The sequence below is a fragment of the Pseudorasbora parva genome, chromosome 16 (assembly GCF_024679245.1).
Source record: "Pseudorasbora parva isolate DD20220531a chromosome 16, ASM2467924v1, whole genome shotgun sequence".
NCBI classification, from domain to species: domain Eukaryota; kingdom Metazoa; phylum Chordata; class Actinopteri; order Cypriniformes; family Gobionidae; genus Pseudorasbora; species Pseudorasbora parva.
The window spans coordinates 9,725,966-9,750,860 of NC_090187.1; the positions used below are offsets into that span (position 1 = coordinate 9,725,966).

Below are 24,895 nucleotides of genomic sequence, written 5' to 3' on the forward strand. Positions count from 1 at the left end.
TTACCCTGTCAAACATTTTCTTCAGAAAAAAATTTGATCTGATTTTGACACTAAATGTTCCTTTTGTCAGAATGACACTGAAATTCTTCATCATTTGTTTTGGTGGTGCAGTTATACTTTTTTGAGCTCTGGAAAGATGTTAGTGTGTTTATCTCAAGTACTATCTTACAAAGCTTTCAATAAATCCCAAATCAGTTATTTCTTTCTTAATTTCTTTATTTTTTTAAGCCGATTCTAATGCCTGCTTTATAATAAATCTAATTGTTTTTCTAGATTTTATATTTATAAATGTACATTTTCAAATTGTTAACCTATTTTTGTAGTATTCTTACAAGAGTTAAAAACATAATTTACTTAACTCAATTTACAATGTACAATTTGCACTACCTACATTTTTTTAACTTTATTCAAAGTGTAATCCTTATTAAATGTGTAATGCCATCTTTCCTCTACTTTTTTCCTAGTTTGTGTGTGTGTGTGTGTGTGTGTGTGTGTGTGTGTGTGTGTGTGTGTGTGTGTGTGTGTGTGTGTGTGTGTGTGTATATATATATATATATATATATATATATATATATATATATATATATAAAATCTCATTGCAGTGATGTCTTTTCTTTGCAATTAATACAATTTAATATAAAACATTTTAAATTATAATATGCTGAGATTATAGATTTTACATTTATCAGAATATTTATTGTCACACCAGCATCTGAATGTGAGATGTAAGATGATTTTATTTCTGTATAGACCCTTAAAAATATATAAGTTGCTAACCCATACTTTGCACCAAAATACTATAGGCACTACAGTTACAAATGTAGGTTTTATGCACCACCATCCGAAAAAGAAAGAAAAAAACAACCACTTTAAAATAAAGTTAAACATTTTCTCCATCCTCTCCTCTCTGATCTTGAACTAGAGTGAAATCTGCAAAGGGAAATCTTTTGCCCTCAAGCTAAATTCCTGATTGCGTAGATTCCTATAAAAATGACTCAATTTCAACCACAAATATTTTCCGAACAACAGTAAATGTGACTACACTTTTACACAAAATATAAACTTTCTTGCAATGCCACTTGTCCGATCAAATCAGAGGACTGGAATTGTAAGGCCCATTCACACTATGACGATAACTATAAAAAAAACTATATTGGCATCCACACCAATGCATAATAACATTCTTTTTATTATAAGCGTGTGCTGCAGTTATGTCGTCTGCCTCTTTAAATGCACAAGCTCAGGTGGATTCTGATCCACCATATTTTTGAAGGCCAACCATCATCAAGTCAGCATCACCCTGCTTCTTTGTACAAAATCCCAACAGGATGGATTATTGCATAGTATATAACTCTGGATTATTACAGAATATAAAATCTTTGACCGACAAACGTTTATTATTCTTACAAGTTTTGTTCATCATGATAATTTTCATAAATGAACACAACTTTTATGAATTTTGAAGCCTAGCCTAGTTGTGCATGGTGTGGAATTAGAACGATTTTTTGTGGCCTGGTCTCACAGACAGGCCTTAGATTAAGCCAGGATTAGGCCTTATTTTAATTAGGACATTTAAGTAGCTTTTATAAACTTGCCTTAGAAAAAAAAGGGGACAAAAGAATGGCACTGACATATTTTATGATATGCTATGGAGAGTCAGTTAAAACAGCTCAAACATGCATTTTAGTCTGGGACTAGTTTAAGCCTTGTCTGTGAAACCAGGCCTGGGGTATAGTTATCGTGATCCTCTGTGTGATTAGGATTTAATTCACAGTTTTTTCTTCTCTGTATGCACACTGTCCTGAACTTGATTGCTCATCTTGACAGTCTGGTGTTGCTGAAGGAGCTGGACGATGCCTGGCTGATTGTGTGTTCTTGCAATGTCCTCTGCTGTCTCTCTCCAGCTGCTCATTACAGCAGGATCAGCACCTTTGTCAAGCAGAACCTTGAAAACCTGTGGATTGAATCACAAGCACTGAGAAAGGAAAGACACAGGTAAACACAGAACATCTTAGAACATTCTATAGGAAGGTTAAATCTCAGATGAGATAATCTCAGGGCCTATTTGTATTTTTTCAATTAATGAGTTTTTACCAAGCTGCAACCTCCCCTAGTTTCTGTTAAATAATATGGAAGTAACTTGAACTGCAATTCATCGACTAGCCACTAGAGACAGACTCAAGAAGGGAGCAGAATCCCATTGAGCCCCATGTTAAATTGCCCAACTTTACATCAGAAAAAAAAAAACATATTTATAGCCTGGTACAAATTGTGGTTTTGGTCTATACGGCTAATTTTGCCCTTCGTAACAACTGTGAGGGGCGTGATTTTTAACAAACTCATTCATTTAAGGGGGGGGGGGGGTGAAATGCTGTTTCATGCATACTGAGCTTTTTACACTGTTAAAGACTTGGATTCCCATCCTAAACATAGACAAAGTTTCAAAAACTAATGTTGGACGTTCGATGGGGTATTTCTGTGTTAAAAATACTCCTTCCGGTGTCTCACAAGTTTCGGAGAGTTTTTTTTCGAGTATGGCTCGGCTTGACGTTAATAGAGCGGAAGGTCCTTGTATGGGCCGTACGGGCTCTTCTCCCGGTAGGGTGCACGTGCGCATGACTAGAGCGAGAGAGGAAATGCATGCCCGTAAACACTCAGGTGCAGATCCAGTCGATCCACTTTATTCCTATGGGTGACTTCAACGCTTCAGCACAGCATTCCGGGAAGGCAGCGCTGCATTTGAGTCGATTTGAACGCAGAAATGACGGGAAGCTTCACAACGCGTCAGTCGCGTCGCAAAAGTGGATCTCCACCGTTCACTGCTGTCAGGACTTCACCAAATCATACCAAAGAAGTGTGTTTTTGACGGAGCGGTCCCAGCGATAAAGGTTCGGTCCTGCTTTGGAAGCAGCCGGTGAGTAAAACTGCTTCAAATGTCTGTGTTGTTGGCTCGTCGCTTGAGTAAACATCAGTAAACGACACGATCGCGTGCTTCGTCATTCAAATGCGCTAACGGACTCTATTGTTGTTCTATGTATAACGTTACACTAGTCTGACGAGCAAAACCGTTTTGCTTGCTACTGCTAGGTTTAGTCGCATACAATAGTCCATAAACCGAATCATGTCCTCATAAACTGCGAGTAAAGACACACAAATGTTGACAGGCCACTAAATACAGTACATACCACAGAGACGGACATCCTGCTGTAGCCGTTTCTCCTGTTCAATTTATTTCAGCCTCCGAATGATTCTGGATCATATCTGTATTAGCTGAGATCGATAGCATGAGTTTCTCCACGCTTGAGGACGTCACCACTTTGCGCTCTTGTCATTCTTTAGCTCCGCCCACACGATACGCCTCCAGGAGCTCGTTTTTTTCCGGAAAGACTCGGTACAGCCCATATTTCTTTTATAAATATAATAAAACTAAAGACTTTTCGGGGATATGAAGGATGCAATACTACTCTATAGGTACTCAAGATTGACATGAGATTGAAGAATCTCAGACAAGAAGACTGAAACTGAGTGTTTCACCCCCCCTTTAAATTATATAAAACCTTAAAGTTCTGCAAAATTAAGGGTGTGGCCACTTTGAGTGACAGGTGGATTGCCATTTATCTGCTGTCTGTTAGCATCACCTCAGCTCAGCCCACGTCCCGCCTCTTTGCCTATTTTCTGTAATCCGAGCGTGATGTGCGATGATGCGCTTCCAAGAGAGCAACGGCCAGCTCATCTTTACTTTACGCTGAATCCACATTTTTTACAGTCTATGGTTTTTACTGATCAGATAGCTGATTTCTTAAATTGGTTTTATTCACGTCTGGTCAAATAAATGTGTCTCACCAAAATAAATATAAATCCGATCTTTAATCTATATGCAAATTCAACAGAGTTCATGTCACTAAAAGCAACAGATATACCGCTTATGATATGCGGTGCAATTTATTATCAGTTTATTTGAATATTAAAGATTGCAATAGGAGAGAGAGAGCTATCAGCACGAGCTTATCACTTTTAATTAAAATAAAAAATAAAAATTCACTTATACTTACCCCCCCTAAACCTCACTCCCCTCCAGGTCACAGCACCGAATGTAACGCTCAAACTGCTCTGAGAGGGATTCATTCGGGTTTCTGGCATGAAAGGCAGGCATGCTAACAAGAACGCTAAAGACCGCAGCTTCTAGTGTCAATTGCTAATGTGCCTCTTGAGCCCAGAGGAGTGAGGTTTACACACACAGCTCTTACTGGCCTACATCCGTTAGCCTACATCTGGGTACCGGTTTCATGTCTCTCATTTTGACTTTTTATTTAGCTTTTATTTGGTTAATTACCTATTTTTAGTTTTGTAGTCATTTTGCAGTTCTTTTTGGTCTTCGTTACTCCCTCATCATTTGCACCTGTGTCTTGTTGTTTTCCCTGGGTACATAAGCCCTAGTTTTTGCTGTTTAGTGTGTCAGTTATTTCTCATATTTAAGTATCCTTGTGCGTTCTTGTATCTTGGTTTCTTGTTTTCTTTTACTCCTGCCATTTGTGTGTTTTGCCTTCCTTGCCTCTTTTGGGTTAAAACTGGGAGTTGGTATAACACACTTTTGTAGGAGTAAAGTGGCTTTGACAAGTGGTTTGAGTGATCAAATCCGTCTCCAAAGCATTTTGGAGGGCATTTACACCACATTCATTTTATAACTCTGAGCAATGAACCTGGCAACCACTCAGATCATGAATACAACCTAAACACTCTTGCAAAACCCTGATAACTCCTCAAAATCAGTGCATTAAAAATACTGGGAAATATGCCAGACCAGTATGTGGTTGCAGATTTTGCATATACACTTTATAGCCAAAAGTACAGAGGCATCCCTTCAAATCATTACATTTAGGTGTTCCAATAACTTCCATAACCAACAGTGAATAAAATCAAGCACCTAGGCATTTAGACTGCTTTTAAAAACATTTGTGAAAGAATGGGTCGCTCCCAGGAGCTCATTCAAGCGTGGTACCATGATAGGTTGCCACCTGTGAAATAAGTCAATTCGTGAAATGTCCTCACTACTAAATATTCCACAGTCAACTGTTAGTGGTATTATAACATTATAAAGTGCAAGCGATTGGGAACAACAACAACTCAGCCACACAGTGGTGGTAGGCCACGTAAAATCACAGAGTGGGGTCAGCGCATGCTGAGGCGTACAGTGTGCTGAAGTCACCAACTTTCTGCAGAGTCAATAGCTACAGACCTCCTGATTAGCTTAATGGGTAGAGAGCTTCATGTAATGGGTTTCCATGGCCAAGCAGCTGCATCCAAACCTTACATTCTCAAAGTGCAATGCAAAGCATCAGATGCAATGGTGTAAAGCACACCGCCACTGGATTCTAGGTCAGTGGAGACGTGTCACTAAAAACAACGCTTCTCTGTCTGGCAAACTGATGGATGAGTCTGGGTTTGGCAGTTGTCAAGAAAACGGTACTTGCCTGACAGCATTGTATCAAGTGTAAAGTTAGGTGGATAGGGGATTATGGTGTGGGGTGTTTTTTTTTCAGGGGTTGGGCTTGGCCCTTATTTCCAGTGAAAGGAATGCTTCAGCATACCAAGTAACTTTGGACAATTTCATGCTCCCAACTTTGTAGGAACAGTTTGGGGGTGGCCTTTCCTGTTCCAACATGACTACGCACTAGTGTTCAAAGCAAGGTCCGTAAAGGAATGGATGAGCGAGCTGGGTGTGGAGGAGTCCTGACCTCAACTCAATAGAACACCTTTGGGATGAATTAGAGTGGAGACTGCAAGCCAGGCCTTCTCGTCCAACATCAGAATGGTCAAAAATGCCATAAAGACACTCGACACTCCTAATCCTTGTGGAAAGCCTTCCCAGAAGTGTTGAAGCTATTATAGCTGTAAAGGGTAGGCCAACTCCATATTAAACCCTACGGATTAACAATTGGATGCCATTAAAGTGCATGTAAAAGCAGACGTCCCAAAACTTCTGGTAATATAGTGTATACCGTCATTGTATTCTAATGTCATTTGTTGTTGTTCCTCCAAAAAGTTGTTACCTAATTTTAAGACCTTTTAACGACCAGATGATTTTTATTATGTCCTGGTACGTAAAACAATACAATTCTAAAGGGTGTCCTTTCTTTTTCACACGGCTCTATAGTAGAATGTTTATAAGATATAAACATTAAAGAGAATCAACACACCTTACAGTGACCCCTCTCTGCGGCCAGGTGCAAAGGTGTCTGTCCGAGCCTCTCCACAGCATTCACATCTGCCCCGTAATGCAGCAACAGTTTGGAAGCCTCAGCATTATCCCTGAGTGCTGAGTAGTGCAGTGGCGTCATTTTAAGGTTGTCCCTGTCCTCAAGTCCTGCTCCATTCAGAATCAACAAGTGCACTACAGCCCTGGAGCCACTGCGGGCAGCCAGATGCAGCGGAGATGCCACATCTCCATCCCTGACATCAACCCTGGCCCCTCCTGTTAACAGTTGCTGGAGGATCTATGTGGAAGAAGAATATATAAGGTTTAGAAGAGACAGATGAGGGAGGATGCAAAGTATAGAAAGAAAGATCAAATGGTGCTAAGCAGACAGGAACAGTACACTGCCCTTCACCCACACATATGCCATCTGTTTCATAGAGCGCAGTTGGCATGACTCTGACAGCTTTAAGCCAAAAGGGCAGCGAGACCTTGAATTCACAGTCTTGGCAATGCAAATTACACTGCAGTAATGGGGATGATTGGAAACAAATGCATTTAGGTGTTTATAGTTTTTTTTTTGGTGTTTATAGGACACTTCATGGTTTTTAGAGAGAACATTTATCAGAGACTCAATGATCACATGATCAGTGATAACATTGGAGAGCATTATTTCCTCACTCCATTTATACAGTAACTGTTACACTGCTGTAGTATAAAACACACAAATTCTCTATGCTCTGAGTATTGTGACATAATAGTATTGTATAGAATAGTATTGTAACTATTCTACATTAAATGAATAAAAAGTAGCAATATTTCATTGAATATGTAGCTTATTTTTAACTCAAGGACAACACTCCCCACAATCAGTTCACTGACCATCTGAATGATTGTACACTGGAAAAGCTATTGTCGCATTGCTAGAACACTATGGAACTTCTTAAACCTTTAAAAAACATGTTTAAAAGGTAACAGGTTAATGAAATCAAATCTTTGCAAGATAGTAAAAGATATTAACTGTATATTTAGCTTTTTGTTTTCTTATTTATGTCTGTTTTCCCCCCAAAGCAATCTATTATTAGAGTATAATCCATTATATATTTTTAAGCTCCTAAACCACCTACTTTATGGCATGGTTTAACAGACAGTGCATAGATTAGGCCAGGATTAGGCCTTAGTTCAATTAAGATATTCAAGTACATTTTTATAAACGTGCCATAGAAAAAACATTACTATTGCATCTTGAGACAAAACAATAGAACTGACATGGAACAATGGAATTTAAGATATGTCAGTGCAAGCTCAAACAAGCTTTTTAGTCTGGGACTAGGTTTACAGTTTGTCTGTGGGTAAATGCAGGTAGTTTAAAAGTTGACCAAATTTTAAAGTGTAACAGATTAGCAGGATTTGGTTCTATGCATTGGTTGTTTTTGAGATGTCGGCACTTAAAAGTAGAGGCAAATGATTGCAATCTTGCAGGGACAGGGTTTAAGCGGACTAAATGATTAGAGAAGTCTGACATATGTCTCCAGTAGGAAGTCTGTCATTTTTTTACCGTAAGATCCAGTTTTGACATTTTGGCCCTGTTTACTCCTGGCATTAAAATGTGTTTTTGTCCATGCGATCACAAGTGGACATCGTTAAGTACAGGTGTAAATTGAGTCTAAAACTTTTTGAGCTTGTTCACTTTCGACCACTTCCAAAGGTAGTCGATAACATATTTAACCAGCTTGCTTTCATGTGGTCGAATGTATTTAAACAGCCACAAATGACCACCTACTTGCCACCCACTAACATGTTATGGGATGCGGGATGCATTATTGGGCATGGTTTGAGAATCAAACCCATAAATTTCAACTTCGCTATGTTGTGCCAAAACACTTGGATTACGATTAAAATCGTTGTTATCCTTTCCATTTGCTTCCTTTCCAGCTGGCTTGTAAGCAGTGTGTACTAATGGCTTAATTCATTCAACAATATTTCTGAAAAATAATGAAAAGTGTTTCAATATTTTCAAAAATATTGAAAAGCTCACTTGAAAAGTGATGTAGAGTGTGATGAAAGAAGAAAGGAAGTCTAGACGAAATCAGCAGACAGTGGTCAGAGGAGATGCATTGGGTCAGACTAGGTGTAAACAGTAATGCATTTTGGCTGACAACTTATCACGGAAAAGCCATCCTAATACCAGGTGTAAACAGGGCCTTTGATACATTATGAGGTAAAAAAAAAATATATTTACAAAACTTTGATAAGTTGTTTAAAATAAGGACATACACAGCAAGCTATTTTGTGTTTAAAAGACGTCTAATAGCCATCTAGGCTAAACCAAGGCAGCATTTGGGCTGTCAGTGAAAATTTAATAGACATCTAAATATAGCCCAAGAACAGACTAATCATCAACTGTGGCTACGCACAGGCTATGCATAGAACATGCAATTAATCCAAACACCTTGTAATATATGGGCAAAAACAAGGTTCTTTTGGCTAGGAGTGGGTTACTCATAGCTGGATTTCATTTAATGCTGACTTCAAGTCAATCACCTTCTTGTCTCCAGAGTAGGCACAAAGGTGCAAGGCTGTGCGACCATTTGGACCCCTCATATTGGCATCTGCACCTCGGTGCAGCAGCAGTCTCACCCCCGCCTCATTCCCTGTCAACACTGCCAGCTGCAGAGGACTCATGCCCACACCTTTTCCTTCCACGTCTGCCCCATTATCTAGCAGGAGCTCCGCCACATCCCCCCAGCCTCCAAAAACTGCCCAATGCAGGGGTGTCCACTTATGAAAGTCTTGAGGGTTTGGGGAGGCCAAGTACTGGAGCAAAACCCGAGCCGTGCCCAGGTGTCCGCTGGCTGCAGCCAGGTGAAGGGGCGTCTGGCCAGAGCAGGACCTTTCAGAATGCGATGCACCCTTCTGGAGGAGAAAGGCTGTGGTCTCGGGGTTCCCTCCGCTGCAAGAGCGGTGCAGGGGAGTGCAGTTGAAGAAGTCTTGGCTATTTACCTCCACCTGGCCGGTTTGCAACAGGAACTTGATCAGCATGAGGTGACCCTTGAAAGAGGCGTGGTGGACAGCTGTCCAACCATACGGGTCCCTGAAAGTACAAAATGGGCACAGTCAGTGAAAAACATGTCTGTATATTTATTTTTGGATTAACACAACACTCGATTGCATGGCATTAGACATTACGGTAACACTTTAGTATGAGGAGTAAAACACATATTCACTATTAAAGGAGTACTTCAGCGCTGGGAAGATGAATCTGTATTTAAACTGGGTCATTAATGTTGTAGAAATGCAAATATTCTTTTTTTTTACGAGAAAAAACAGAAAATGTATTTTTGTCTCATGGGGATGAAAAATTGTTTGTCTCAACAATTCCCAGAATGCTTCGCTGCCCTACAAGGCCACTCCCAAAGTCACCGCTACTGAATCACTGTGACTGGATCACTTTAACTTTCCCACCGCGACCGCGTTCATCTTCATAAAATCAGTTCAGTTAGAGAACAGACACTACAATTAAAAACTGAACATGTCTGTTCAATATGTGATTTAGCCGCTGAGGGAGTCTCACAGCCCAAAACGCTGCAGGAGTCAGATATATTGACAGTCATGGATGAGCTTGTGATGAGAGCTGAGGTAAACGCGTCCGCGGCATTGATTCACAGCGCATGTTCAGTCTGACGCGTTTTCAGTTCATGCCTTTGAAAGCTTAACTTTCATAGGAATTTCACGTATTCAGGAATATACTTCAGGGTTTCTACTGATACAAAGCCATATGCTAATCGCTGAGGTAACCCTTTAACTACGACTTTTGTCTTAATAAACTCCTTATTTACTGCTTATTAATAGTTAGTAAGGTCGTTTTTTTAGCATTTAAGTTTAGGTATTGGGTAGAATTAAGGGATGTAGAATAAGGTCATGCAGAATAAGGCATTAATATATGCTTTATAAGTACTAATAAACAGCCAATATCCTAGTAATATGCATGCAAATAAGCAACTAGTTAATAGTTAAAGGAACACTCCACTTTTTTTGAAAATAGGCTCATTTTCCAAGTCCCTTAGAGTTAAACAGTTGAGTTTTACCATTTTTGAATCCATTCAGCCGATCTCTGTATCTGGCGGTAGCACTTTTAGGATAGTTTAGCATACATCATTGAATCAGATTAGACCATTAGCGCCGCGTTCAAAAATGACCAAAGACTTTATTTTTTCAAAGATAATATTTTTACAATTTAAAAGTTTACTATTCTGTAGTTACATCGTGTACTAAGAACAACGGAAAAAGAAAAGTTTTGATTTTTAGAACGATTATAGGAACTATTCTCTCATTCCTGTGTAATAATCAGGGAACTTTGCTGCCGTACCATGGGTGAAGCGGCGCAGTGATATTACGCAGAAAATAGTCCCTAGCTATATCCGTCTAAAAAAAATCCCAGCTTTTAATTTTCCATTGGTCTTAGTACACGATGTAACTACAGAAGAGTCACGTTTTAAATAGGAAAATATAGTAAAAGACTTTGGTCATTTTTGAGCATGATGCTAATGGTCTAATCCGATTCAATGATGTATGCTAAGCTATGCTAAAAGTGCTACCGCCAGATACAGAGATCAGCTGAAAGGATTCAAAAACGGTAAAACTCAACTCCAACTCTTATTTTCCAACTCTTGGAAAATAAACCTATTTTCAAAAAAAGTGGAGTGTTCCTTTAATAACTGAACCGTAAAATAAAGTGTTACTGACATTACTATTTTTACACTGTTCCCTTCTGTTACTAACATCTGACACTGTAATTTATTTAAAGGGAATACATCATGGAAAGGGAGAATTTAAACATTATGTGTCAAATACTGTCAATAGATCTTGTAAAGTGGTGTCAATATGTTGGTCATCATTTCATCGTTTTTATTTATAGGGGAATTGTTTATTAACGATAACTTCTAATGATAACTAACTAGACAGACCTAATGTTCTGTACAAGGTTGGTAATTAATGTCATATGCTTTTATTGAAGCCATCAGCCTGCATTATTTAATGTATTTCTTCTTATTATTATTTTTAAATAATCCTGTTTAACAGTGGGAATCCTGGTGAGAAGCTGAATACCTATGATTCAGTAGAGAAATCGCCACCAATCAGAGAACCAAAATAAACATATTGATCATGTTAAAAAACTCTTTAGTGCCCACCCAATCCCATGAAGCACTGCAAAGACAGTTGCTCTTAAATTATTTATCAAACTCATTTTAATTTGATTCTATCATTTGCAATGCTTCATGAGATTGTAGTGCTTTGCCTTATTAAAGCCATTAAGTACACAGTCTTTGTCTTTTTGCCCATTTTTTTTTCTTTTTTTCTTATTATTTATAATAACAAAGACTTTATAAAATGTTACACTTTATAAGAGAAAAATGAATGGAAAAAAAATATGGCAGGCACTGGGGCACTCAATGTAATTGTTGTGTCATGGCTTGTCAGGACAAAAATATGGAATAGATGGCATTTATTGTTTCTTGCTTTATCATTTTACTTGATGTAAGCTCCCCACCATTGTCTGATTGAGCCAGACAAAATTGCAAAATAAATCATACAGTCTTTAACTTTTTGCTATCTGTCACTAAGTATGAATAGCAAATGAAATCCATCTACACTTAGTGCAAATATCTAACACTTATTGCAAAGAAAATCCTTTTTGTCTTTCTATATGCAATTAAAAAAAAATTCTCTCATTACTCACCCTCATGTCGTTCGACACCCGTAAGACCTCCGTTCATCTTCAGAACACAAATGAAGATATTTTTGTTGAAATCCGATGGCTCAGACAGGCCTTCATTGACACCAATGTCATTTCCTCTCTCAAGACCCATAAAGGCACTGAAGACGTCGTTACAAAACCCATCTCACTACAGTGGCTCTACAATCATTTCATGAAGCGGCGAGAATAGTTTTTGTGCGCAAAAAACCCTGAAATGATTTATATAGTGATGGCCGATTACAAAACACATCTTCCTGAAGCCTCAAAGCTTAATTAATCAGTGTACTGATTCATGATTCGGATCACGTGTCAAACCGCCAAACTGCTGAAATCACGTGACATTGGCGATCTGAACCGCTGATTTGATACGCTGATTCATAACCGTTTGAAACTTTACGAAGAGGTGTTTTGAAATCGCCATCTCTACATAAGTCGTTATTTAGGGGTTTTTTTGTGCACAAAAACTATTCTCATCGCTTCGTAAAATGATTGTAGAGACACTAGTGCGATGGGCTTTGTAACGACGTATTTAGTGCCTTTTATGAGTCTTGACAGAGGAAATGACATTGGTGTCAATCAGATTTTAACAGAAATATCTTAATTTGTGTTCCGAAGATGAACGGCGGTCTAATGGGTCTGGAACAGCACGAGGGTGAGTAATTAATTACAGAATTTTCATTTTTGGGTGAAGTAACCATTTAAAGGTGTAGTTTAGCCAAAAATAACATTTGAAATGACATATATAATGGTAGATTTTGGATGAATTGTTCACTTAAAGTTATATCGCACTAACTGGCAGTTAGCAGGCACCCCACGTTCCAGCATGGTCCTGACTTGCTCCAGACAACCGTCCCAAGCAGCATAGTGCAGCCTCCGCTCATCCAAGAGAGAGTGCCTGGGTTTGGGTCGACGGTGGATCCTCCACTGTCTTGTTCCTACAGATGTCCGGAACTTCCTCTCCACAGACCCCATGGACACCGAGTCATGGAGCTCCAACCATTTCCAGTGCATCTCTGGGCCTGCATGGGCCATGACAGGAGGATAGCCTGTGGAGAAAGGCCATGGCGCAAAGGCTTTATGATATATTTCCTTTATTTTCATTGGTTCTTAGATGGACTTTACAAATTTGAATTATTATACTAAACTAAAAGAATATGGAAAGTTGTACAGATTAGTAACTAAGTATATACACTCATTCCACCAGGGGGTGGTAAAAGTTTACAGCTGTTAGAAGATTTAGTTACATCACTAAATTGGACCATTTCTGACCTACATTTGAAGTGTGATCAATTTTAAGTAAATCACTTGAGTGGTTGCGTAACCTATAAAGCCATTTCCATGACTCCAAAAATTCTACATTGATCTTCCAGTGAATGATTTCAAAGACTCTTGTGATGTCTTCCTGCTGTAATTCCATCTAGAGACACAGTTGTCATGGCAACAGTGGTTGCAATTACTATTTTAGAGGTTTTCATTAACTTTCCTGGCAGCCTGACTTGCAGAGGAAAAGAAAAACATGCAAAAGCATTTTAGTGATATTAGGATTTGAATAATGAACATTATGTAATGTCCCATCACATACACTAATTGTGAATATATTTGAAAATATATTAATCAAAGTTTCATGACATTTCAAACTAGGAATACAACTAGATTTTGAAATGTGGAAATTGCTACCATGTTTCCAGGTGTTTTAAGTGTTTGTTTTTTTGGCACATTACTATGCGCTAGGGTGTTCTGAGTGGTTGCTTGCTTACTGACTCAAGTAAAAAGAGCCAACTCCTAGCCATAGTTTCTAGATATAGCTTAGGTCACTTTTAATTCAAATCTGTTATATTTTTCACACATTTTGTTGTTTACCAGGTGAAAATGGTCAAACTCTCAACAACAAACGCCATAATCTGAGATATCATTCACATCTGTAGCACAAAGTTTAATACAAAGTGATCAAAATCATATTTTAAGTATGAATAATTAGTGTTGCGTGCCATAAGTTTGTTTTAAAAAAGAAGTTGCCAAAGATAAAGATATTGTTTGGGATAAATCCGTCATATTTTACTCATCTTCATGTCATTCCAAACCTGTAAGACTTTCTTTCTTTTGTGTACTTATGAAGCATGTTAGTGTAAGGTTACTTTCACATGACAACATTGTGCTAAAACTGGAAAGTTTGTCCTTTGCATTTCTCGCATACAGATGACAACGTAGTCAAAACGATCCCTGTTTATATGGATCCGGGAAATTCTGTATTACGAATCCAGGCTAGTAGTTGGAGATGTCACTTCATAAAGAAACCTGTAGACTGAAAACGTAAAACAGATGGGCATGATATTACCACTTTCACAAATTTGTGTTTTGTAGTTTACGTGAAGATGATAACGATATTGTTAGAGATATGTGTCCACCAAAGTGTTTTTATTCTGCTGAAAACGCCTAGCTGAGAGCGTTTGAGAGCGTTTTGGCATCGCAGTGTTTTATTTCAGTTGAGATGCTTTGCTTGCCATGATACCGAATATCCTCTGAAGTGTGTTAGCATCTCATTTCATAGATACTTTGTTTCTGTATTGTTTCTACATAAAAATGTCGATACGATGTAAAGTATTTGGTCTGGCTCTTGTTTTAAATAATTTTGTTCCGTTATTATGCTTGTTTTTGTCGTCTGTTGACGTTGTACAAGTAGAATGTGGCGTTTGATTGGTGTTGTATTTGTCCCGCTTCTACTTCACTGTAATTGGATGGCTGGGTAAAAAGTGACAGTTATTAGCACTGTATTTGACCCAAAGTTGAACATTCTTCAACTCTTGCCGTCCAGTAAAAATCGCGCCATTACACTACTGCTATTTTAAAAACACAGCGCTCCTATTGAAAGCAATTGGAAAAATTCGCTAGCCAAGGGAAAAATGCTTTGGTTGACATGGCCTTACCATTAGACAAAGTGGTAACGACTAGTCACATGTGCCTTGATAACCAATCACATTACAGCCTTGACATCAGTGAATTTCGCTGGGGTTAGGCGACAGGGGTAGGCGAGTTGTGCGGCAGTCACTGTTTATGAAAATCATAGGCTGTGTCCGAAAACCTAGGCAGCTGACTTATTAGGCAATGGCTTTTAAGGCAGTGATCTGTGCACAAAGGCACCTCCTGAAACAAATTCCGGACAGACTTCTAAGGCAGTGTAACAGTTTAATGATCTATAGCAAAATAGAGAGAACATTGGTGAGAACTAAACACATTTAATTACTACATTGGTAATTTCTCGCTAGAAATTACATCAGTAGTAGAAAATATTGGTAAAAAACATTTACAGTTTACACACAAACTGACCAGCAAATGCAACTTTCGGACACCATCTTATTTTCCAAGCTCGACCGTCACTGAATGGAAAGCACAGGATTGTGGGATATCAAAGGCAGCGAAGGATACATGTATGCTGCCTTCATAAATCAATCAGATGAAGGTATCTCAGGAGACAGGAAGTGGAGCAAACATTAGATTCAGACGTTGCTTGATGCCTTCCTGCCTTGAAATGTGTCCTCTGAAGGCAGCATTCTCCAGGTTTCAGACGCAACCATAGAAATTAATGAGAAGTGCTTTCATCTAATTCATACCTGTCATGCAATTGTCTGTGACTCATCTTAGAACAGCATTTTTTCCTGGTGTAAACTCTACAATCAATCCAAACCGATTGAATAGGAGCAAACATGTTGAAAATGAACCATTGGGCTGTCAATTTATTAAATTATAAGTTATATAAAAGTGGTTTATTCGGCATAATGAATCCTTTCATCCATTGACATCCAATAAAAAACGGCCTCATGGTCTCCTTCCCTGCGGACCACAACGTTAGCTAACGTTATATTTTTCTGGCTAAGGTTGCAGGCTTGCCTTCAAGTGGCTTTGATATCGGTTTCAAAAACTTTGCACTTTGAAACTTGTTTTCAAAAGTTTCCATTTTCAAGTCCCGTAAAACGGCGTTGTCATGTAAATGAACGGTCAGCATGCACATGTTTTCCATCTATTGCATAATAAATATTTTATGTTCCAGAGAGGAAAGAAACTCATACAGATTTGGAACAACAGGAGGGTGAGAATGAAGATGACTGAATTTTCATTTCTCAGTGTATTACGCCATATATATGAAAAGAGATGTAGTTTTCACACTTGAAGTGTTATACTCAGTGAGTTCCACGCCAAGCTGTGAGCCACTGGGTCTGGAGGCGTGTACGGCCTGTCATGTCGTGGGAGTTCGGGATTATGTGGGCGGACAACTGGCTCCTGCCCTTGCCTCCTGCCTTGCCATTTATCATAGCAAAATATCTTTAAAAAAACACGCAACTGCACATATATACTGCTGCTGAGGAAGATTAACAATTAGGCATCAAGTGAGATAATGCTATTTTGTTGCATTTACAGTGAAATTATTTAAACAGTTCATATTTCTCAGTAAAGACTATTAAACTTATTTGACACCCAAACAATTGTCACGAGTTCACATCATTTCCTGTGGAATCAATTTAGCAGTTACACAAATACACATTACCAGAGATGAGCGTATGAATTTGCCGATCCATCCAACTACGTTCACTGGAAACAAGACAGAGAAGTTACCTGTGAGTGCCAGTTACTCCATGACGTCTTGCTTCTCTCCAGTGTGCTGTTGAGCAGATTTCTCAGGGCGACATAACGTGTAAGTCCGGTCTTTCTACCCCCTCTGATATCGTTCATCAAGTGTTTTATGTTCATCTGAGGTTGCTATGGTGAAAGTGGGCTTTTAGAGCACTGTTATTGTATGATGGCACAGGAGAGAGAGAGAGAGAGAGAGAGAGAGAGAGAGAGAGAGAGAGAGAGAGAGAGAGAGAGAGAGAGAGAGAGAGAGAGAGAGAGAGAGAGAGAGAGATAGAGATTTGAGGCTGCGTATGCCTGATGGTTGCCGTGGCACAATGACATTTAGCCTGCATGCAATTGTCTCATCTTTTTTACTTTATCATATGTCAAACACAAATACAATTGCCATTGTATTTAAAATGTGCTATAAATCACCTTGTTTTGTTGTGATCATTATCATGGTAATTTTTCTTCCCAATTAAATGCTCTTTGTTGAATTGGATTGTAATGTTTATATTCAAAAATACCATTTGGGTTTCCATTAGGGTTGTGTATGAAATTAATTGCGGTAACAAATAGAATGTAGAATTTAATTTAATTTAAATTTGAAGTGAAGGAACCAGAATTTATATAGAATTAAATTCAAAAACTGCTAATGTAGGATTTTGATGGCAGAATTCAATGGCTGATTATTGTTCTAAAAGTATCAGACTTCATAACAAATTCTATCAGGGAATAAATGTGGGTATTTCAGCATAATTAATGATGCAATTATCCATGTCTTTTTACACATGTTGAAATAATGACATTCCTTTGCTGTGTACTACAAACCCTACCGCTCAAAATAAGTAATTGGTTTGAGTAGAGCCAACTCAAATTAAACAAATTAGTTCAAACAGATTAACTTTTATGAGTATTTAGAACTTTATTTTTCTTCTGAGTTTCTAAAAACTGCCACAAATCAAAATTTTCAGTGGTTTTATTAAAATATTTTTTCATTTATAGACAAACTTAAATTTAAATTTTGTGCAAGATTAATGTTAAGTGTGGGATTTAGTAGTGTTTAATTTTTCGTTATACTAGTTTAAAAGAGTTGTGTTATTTTTTTGTAGGCTTACCATCATGGTGAGGAGTGGAGCATGAGCTTAGTTTGAGAACAGATACATGTTTTATATATCTATACCAGAGTTAGTTTTAATCCAACCAAACCTGCCAAGTGTGAACACAACTGAGATTGTTGTGATTGTTTGATGCCAGATGGTATTCAATTCTGAGCACAGAGATGTGAGATTATATGGACCTCTTTTTATTGCACAAATTTCACCGTTGCAGTTGGCAAATGACAAGAATCCACTAAAATAAAATTTGTGTAATCATATGGTCTGGTTATGCTTGTAATGTCCTCTTTCACATGTCCATGCCAGAGAAACCTTTTTTAAGACTTCAGTGGAATTCAGGAGTAAATCAGCAACCATACAGATGTGTAATGAACAATTTCTTGACATTACATGAAAATGACATCATTGTTCCTACAGTTTATGTGCGCTTTGAGCTCTGAATTTGAATGTTGTGCTAAAGGCGGGTGGGTTTTGGGAGGTGTAGGAAAGGCTGTTTTTTATGAGCCTCATAGGGGAGTCACTTCAAGAGCACATCATGTTTGTTTTGTTTCCCAGCAGGTTTCTGCCATTGACCTTCATCAAAGTAAATGCAATGACCCACAAGGGGGCAATGTCTGCCCAGCAAAGATTTATTATTACACCAAACCACTAGAGGTGCAGTTTTAAACATTCATTCATTTGGTTTGTCCAGCAGTCAGTCTCATATTAGGAGAAGACATCAGTGATCTGAGACCTCGATTGGTTCAGTGTGACATAATGTTATCTATGTGAACAGTTCCAACCAACCACACCTGTTTTGCACTCTATCTGATGATTTCACATTCAGCTTCTGAGATTTGACATGTTTATGTGCGTTTAACAATCTTTCCAGACAAATATTTTGAACATTAAAAGAGATATAAAAACTGTCATAATTTACTCACGTAATTCAAAATCTGTATAGTTTTCTTTTTGCTATGGAGATACTTGAAGATTGTTCACGCTGCTATTTCAGCAACAAATGAAAGGGTTGAAAAACACTTTAATAATAATAATAATAATAATAATAATAATAGATTTTATTTATAATGCACTTTTCATTCAGAAGAATCTCAAAGTTCAACAAAGGAAAAAAAAACAAGTAAAAATATAGAATAATACAAACAATCAACCAACACAGAAAACTGAACAGAAAACAGAGCTGATGGTGAACAGAAACGGAGCTGATGGTGAACAGAAACAGAGCTGATGGTGAGCGGAAAACAGAGCTGATGGTGAACGGAAAACAGAGCTGATGGTGAACAGAAACAGAGCTGATGGTGAACAGAAACAGAGCTGATGGTGAACAGAAACAGAGCTGATGGTGAACAGAAACGGAGCTGATGGTGAACAGAAACAGAGCTGATGGTGAGCGGAAAACAGAGCTGATGGTGAACGGAAAACAGAGCTGATGGTGAACAGAAACAGAGCTGATGGTGAACAGAAACAGAGCTGATGGTGAACAGAAACAGAGCTGATGGAGAACAGAAAACAGAGCTGATGGTGAACAGAAACAGAGCTGATGGAGAACAGAAAACAGAGCTGATGGAGAACAGAAAACAGAGCTGATGGTGAACAGAAAACAGAGCTGATGGAGAACAGAAACAGAGCTTATGGTGAACAGAAACAGAGCTGATGGTGAACAGAAACAGAGCTGATGGTGAACAGAAACAGAGCTGATGGTGAACAGAAAACAGAGCTGATGGTGAACAGAAACAGAGCTGATGGTGAACAGAAAACAGAGCTGATGGTGAACAGAAACAGAGCTGATGGTGAACAGAAACAGAGCTGATGGTGAATAGAAACAGAGCTGATGGTGAACAGAAAACAGAGCTGATGGTGAACAGAAACAGAGCTGATGGTGAACAAAAAACAGAGCTGATGGTAAACAGAAAACAGAGCTGATGGTGAACAGAATACAGAGCTGATGGTGAACAGAAACAGAGCTGATGGTGAACCGAAAACAGAGCTGATGGTGAACAGAAACAGAGCTGATGGTGAACAGAAACAGAGCTGATGGTGAACAGAAAACAGAGCTGATGGTGAACAGAAAACAGAGCTGATGGTGAACAGAAACAGAGCTGATGGTGAACAGAAATAGAGCTGATGGTGAACAGAAACAGAGCTGATGGTGAACAGAAATAGAGCTGATGGTGAACAGAAACAGAGCTGATGGTGAACAGAAAACAGAGCTGATGGTGAACAGAAAACAGAGCTGATGGTGAACAGAAACAGAGCTGATGGTGAACAGAAATAGAGCTGATGGTGAACAGAAATAGAGCTGATGGTGAACAGAAACAGAGCTGATGGAGAACAGAAACAGAGCTGATGGTGAACAGAAACAGAGCTGATGGTGAACAGAAACAGAGCTGATGGTGAACAGAAACAGAGCTGATGGTGAACAGAAATAGAGCTGATGGTGATGGTGAACAGAAACAGAGCTGATGGTGAACAGAAACAGAGCTGATGGTGAACAGAAACAGAGCTGATGGTGAACAGAAACAGAGCTGATGGTGAACAGAAACAGAGCTGATGGTGAACAGAAACAGGTGAACAGAAAACAGAGCTGATGGTAAACAGAAACAGAGCTGATGGTGAACAGAAACAGGTGAACAGAAAACAGAGCTGATGGTAAACAGAAACAGCACATTCAAACAATACATTTGCTTATAATAAACAAGATATTTACTTTGCTGTTAGCTTAAATAGCTAAATCGTTCTAATCCTAAACGGAGAACTTGTTTGTATTTGCATTCACCTTTACTATTTCTCTCAAAAATGATGATTGTGTTGGTAATGACTCTGTGTATCTTTAATTATTTTTATTTTTTTACAACATCAGCAAAGATCATTTACACTCTTCTTTTTCTAGTTCTTCAAGTGTGCATGCAGTTGAGTTCTGTTGACAATGCTTCGCTCAATTACTCCATTGTTCTGATTGGTTGTAGGTCTATCTATCCAGTTTAATGCAGAGGCATTTTCGTTCCTGGTTCGGTTGAAACGCCCCTTTATCACCGCCCAATGAGCAGTATCAGACTCATATTCAATAAGCAATTTTAACCAGGACACAGACTGTATCTGTGTTCCCTATGACATCATTACCCTCGATTTCCGAATTCACCAGAGACTCTTGTAAAGGGGTGGTTCCATGTTTTTTTTCTAGGCTTGGTTGTGTTTATGGGGCGCAGTATAGCATGTCTTAATGTCTCCACTGTCCATTGAACGGCTCATTTGCTTCCTGCTTCTATGGAGCCCATCCCTCCGAAAACCGCAATGGTCTTAGATTGGTTAGATGGCCAAATGTAGTTTCATGTATTTTTATTGGCTGAAGTGCCTAGCACAGGTCGTCCGGAAACTCCACGGACCTTACCATTACAGGCAGAAGTCACATCTGCGGTGACTAGCAAGGGTTTATGCTGTCACCAACCCGGGAAGAAGCTTGTTGTAGTCCAAACCGGCCATTTTTGAAGGCAATAAACTGCCATAACTTTAGAAGACAATATCTCCGTTTGCATTAAACTTTCAGCGCTGTAACTTTGCAGATACTGTTTATGCTCAAGCAGCAACATTACACACTAACTAAAGTTAAAAAAGTGAAATCACATGCAACCACCCCTTTAATATACTGCGTGTTTTATTAGACTGGTAACATTCTGTATCATTGTTGAATAGCTCAGCACAGTTAATTTTATTGTTTATTGTTAGTTTCTTGTTTTCTTTATTTATCATTAGTACCATGTTTTACCATGCCTAATATCGATGTGGTTTACTGCAGTGTTCAACACTGCATTTCATAGTAGCTGCCGAGTGAACACACAGAGCAGCATTATATCAACTTTCAACACACTCAAATCTATCTAATAAAACAGGACTGCGTCTGCATGAGCGGAAGAAGCAGAAGTGCTCGTCTGCGGCATAATAAAAGTTCTGTCAAATCCAGGCGTCATTAAGCTATGCCTTGAATAAGTGACCTGTAGCGGTGAAAAATTACATATTGTGGCTTTAAAACTGATATATAACAGGTGATTCATTTTTTTAAAAAGAAGCACACTTTAAAAAAAAGAGAAAAATGCATGAAATAGATACATTATGAGAACACATTTAACTCCCATGGTTATGGGACTGCAATATTTGGTCATATATCAGTTATTCATTACTTCACCGCAAGCGTTTAAAAGGTTAGTCTATATGGATGTACACAACCCCCATATTCCCCGATCAGTGATTATGACATCCATAAGAAGCAGATAAAAAACAAGTCATTGAGCAAGGCTTTCCCAAAATCTTTGTGGTTTAATATATGCCGGGATACCACAATCCATGTTAGAATGGCTCATAAACCAACCTCTGAAACTGGCAGCCTGTTGGTATCCATGGGTTTTGCTCGTATGATCTGCCAGAGCGCACACAGGACGTCACGTTCACAGTTTTTAACTGGTCTGCTGACACGGCACTTCCCGGTAAGAGCCCAAACAGATGGACTGAGTCAATGGCTGGATAATAATTCAAACATTATATTACAAAAGCACAGAGCGTTCAGGTTACTGAACGGACATGTACATGTGTAGAGAAATTGTAAACGTATAGTTTAGAGAAGAATGTGCGTCTTTCATAAATCAAATGACAAATGTGCAGCGATGATGTTGTTTATGATGCTAATGGGCAGTGTGGGAATTACACAATAGCTTTTAAGTAGGTTGACTTTAGAAATGGGATATTTAAGGCACAACCCACAGTCCTTAAAACTTTAAAAACTAAATGATGTGTCTCTCACTTAGTTATAAATTATGGCAATTTGTAACTATTTTACATTTTGGTAAATTAGTGGCTAATGTATGATTTCGAATTCTAGGAGTTTTGTATGATCTGCTTATGTTGCAGTGATGTTTTTTAAGGGGTGGACATTTTAATGGTCTTTACATTTTTATATGAATCCCATTGATTGAATTTAAACCAAATCATAACCTTATTTAAAAAAAAGGTTGCATCATGTATTTTTGGGGTTTGTGTGCTAATCAATGGCTGTGTGTTTGCAGAGTTAAAGCAGTATGTTTCGGCTTTGTTTTGTCATTTATTCAAAATGCTTGTTGGTGCAAACGTCATCGTCACAAATCAGCCTCTGGAGCCAGAAGTCCAATCAGGTAGAGGCAAAGCTTTGCAGAAATGCTTATTAAAGCAACATTTGAGGTAATTAAGACACATGCTGGACCCCACAGGGCCTCTAAGCAAATCACAGCCAGAGGACCCAATTGAAAACACATGCTGCCTCTCTTAGAGCACGCCGACCCACGCTGTTTCTTCATCTCTTCAAGTTTGTCCCGCACAAGGATTTTTTGCATATGATTTGTTTCCAATGCAACTGCTATAGCTTTTTACATTTCATTATTACGCGTTTTGTTTCTTTATTCTCCCCTTCAGTCTTCAGGGAACCGCTGAACAACAGTCAATTCTAGAATTTAATGAGGTGCATAACTGACTTAAACAAACAAAGATGTATCATCCTTGGAGAGAAAATGTTCTGCAAACGGCTGATTTCCATTCACTTCAATTGGTTTTGAAGCGATGAGTCCAAAACATGTCTTGGCACCTAAGATGTCCAAAAACAAACCCTCACAGAGTGGGGCATTTGCCTCTTAGGGAGAGGAAATATCTGCAATTCAATTGCATATTTTATTAATACAGTTACAGCTTTGAAGTGTACAACACTACACAAGTGACGAAACATCTCAAAAGAAGATAACTACATTAAAGACATTGTTTTCTTTTTAAATGGTTTTGTAGCAGCCTGTATGTCAGACAGAAGGCTCTTTAAACAGCTGAGATAAGGCCCCCCAGTATCAAAGTATACTACTGAAATAGCTGAGTATGCATTTATGCCACCTGTGAGTCAAGAGTGGGGAGCCAATGTAAAGAGTGGTGCAGGGATGACGTCACAACCGGAAGGCTTTCCAGACGAGTTTGGACATGGGAATATAGCAAATTAAATGTTCTACTTCAGACCTCAGACTTCAGGCAATCAGAGGTCACGTTCACGTCGGCCATGTGATGTCGCCACCCGAAATAAGAGCATATGGTGTTTTTGTGTCAACTATGGCAAAATACAAAACAAAAAAACAACAACATAAAATCACTTTGAAACCAGCAGTTGAAAATCAAAAATGAAGGCATGTTACATAAATGTAGTCTTTGTAGGCCAAAATACAGAAGTGAGTTTGCACTTTTTTAGCACTTCCGGTTCCCTCATCCTAAAGTCAATGGGTTTTTTGAATGGTTTTCTGGCTAAAATGGCTGAAATAAGGTCTGTGGTGAATTTAATTTTATGTTTTATTCTATGACATAAAATACATCAGTATTGCATTTATGATTTTCTGAAGCTGTTACGTGTCTTGAAAAAAGTGGTTGCTAATAAGTGGCCAAATTCATCTACAGAGGCTGTCGAGGAGTCTTAACAGCAAAAGGAAAGACCAGTCCTTTTTTATAGCCTCATAATGCTCACGATTGTGCACATAAACTAGTCTAACTCATACGTTTTGGGAATAAAAACTGAAAGAGTTGGCAAATTAGTCTTCCTGGTTCTGACGTAATACCTGCACTACTCTATTGTTTCAGCATAAACCCTCTTTTAACATTAAAAAACTACTATGAGGATTTACTAAAGACATGCATGCATGAAAAATGAGCAGTTATTTTTGTGGCTGACCGTAATGCAGTTGTATAAGTTTCCTTATAGACCCAACATTTATGGCAGGTGAGTATTCAAATGAATCATACAAGTTGATTTACTAAGGTTTGCGCTAGTCAACTTATTGGTATTTGCGTCATTATAACGGTCATAAAAAGACAAACGCTAATTTGCACTGCTCTAGGTAGATTGTGTTGGTCATTATGGAAACGATCCGGCTGCGTCTGTGCTCTTTAATTTGTGCATTGTCAGTAGATCACACGCAGAACGCTTTCCATTCCCATCTGTGCTTTTGTGGAATTGTGCTCTCACGCTATTTGCCCTGGTTAGTAAATCTGGCCCTATACACAGATCAGGCATAACATTATGAGGTGAAGTGAATAACACTTTATCTTTAAAAAAATTTTATGAAACATTTTTCCACAGTTTATGGGCCCTATTTTAACAATCTGAAACGCAAGTGTCAAAGTGCGAAGTGCGCAACGCGCCACTGACTTCAGACTAGGTTTTTTCTGGTCAGT

At 38.5% G+C, this 24,895-nt stretch overlaps 1 protein-coding gene across 1 annotated transcript; it reads right to left on the minus strand.

Moving 5' to 3' along the window:
• Positions 1-719: 719 nt before the first annotated feature.
• Positions 720-16,747, minus strand: ankrd67 (ankyrin repeat domain 67). The gene is made up of 5 exons (XM_067419597.1): positions 16,560-16,747; positions 12,745-12,997; positions 8,738-9,287; positions 6,198-6,494; positions 720-1,954 (listed from the first exon to the last, which is right to left on the minus strand). Exons 2-5 carry the CDS (start codon positions 12,981-12,983, stop codon positions 1,769-1,771), a joined length of 1,272 nt encoding a protein of 423 aa, XP_067275698.1. The 5' UTR covers positions 12,984-12,997; positions 16,560-16,747; the 3' UTR covers positions 720-1,768.
• Positions 16,748-24,895: the final 8,148 nt, after the last annotated feature.

Excerpts from the sequence above, each read along its gene's own strand:
- ankrd67 (XM_067419597.1), bottom strand. The coding sequence starts at position 12,983 with ATGGCCCATGCAGGCCCAGAGATGCACTGGAAATGGTTGGAGCTCCAT. Across the intron at positions 9,288-12,744 it reads GGGGTGCCTGCTAACTGCCA|GGACCCGTATGGTTGGACAG; the intron begins GTTAGTGCGATA and ends TTGTACTTTCAG. Across the intron at positions 1,955-6,197 it reads CAGAGAGGGGTCACTGTAAG|GTTTTCAAGGTTCTGCTTGA; the intron begins GTGTGTTGATTC and ends TTCAATCCACAG.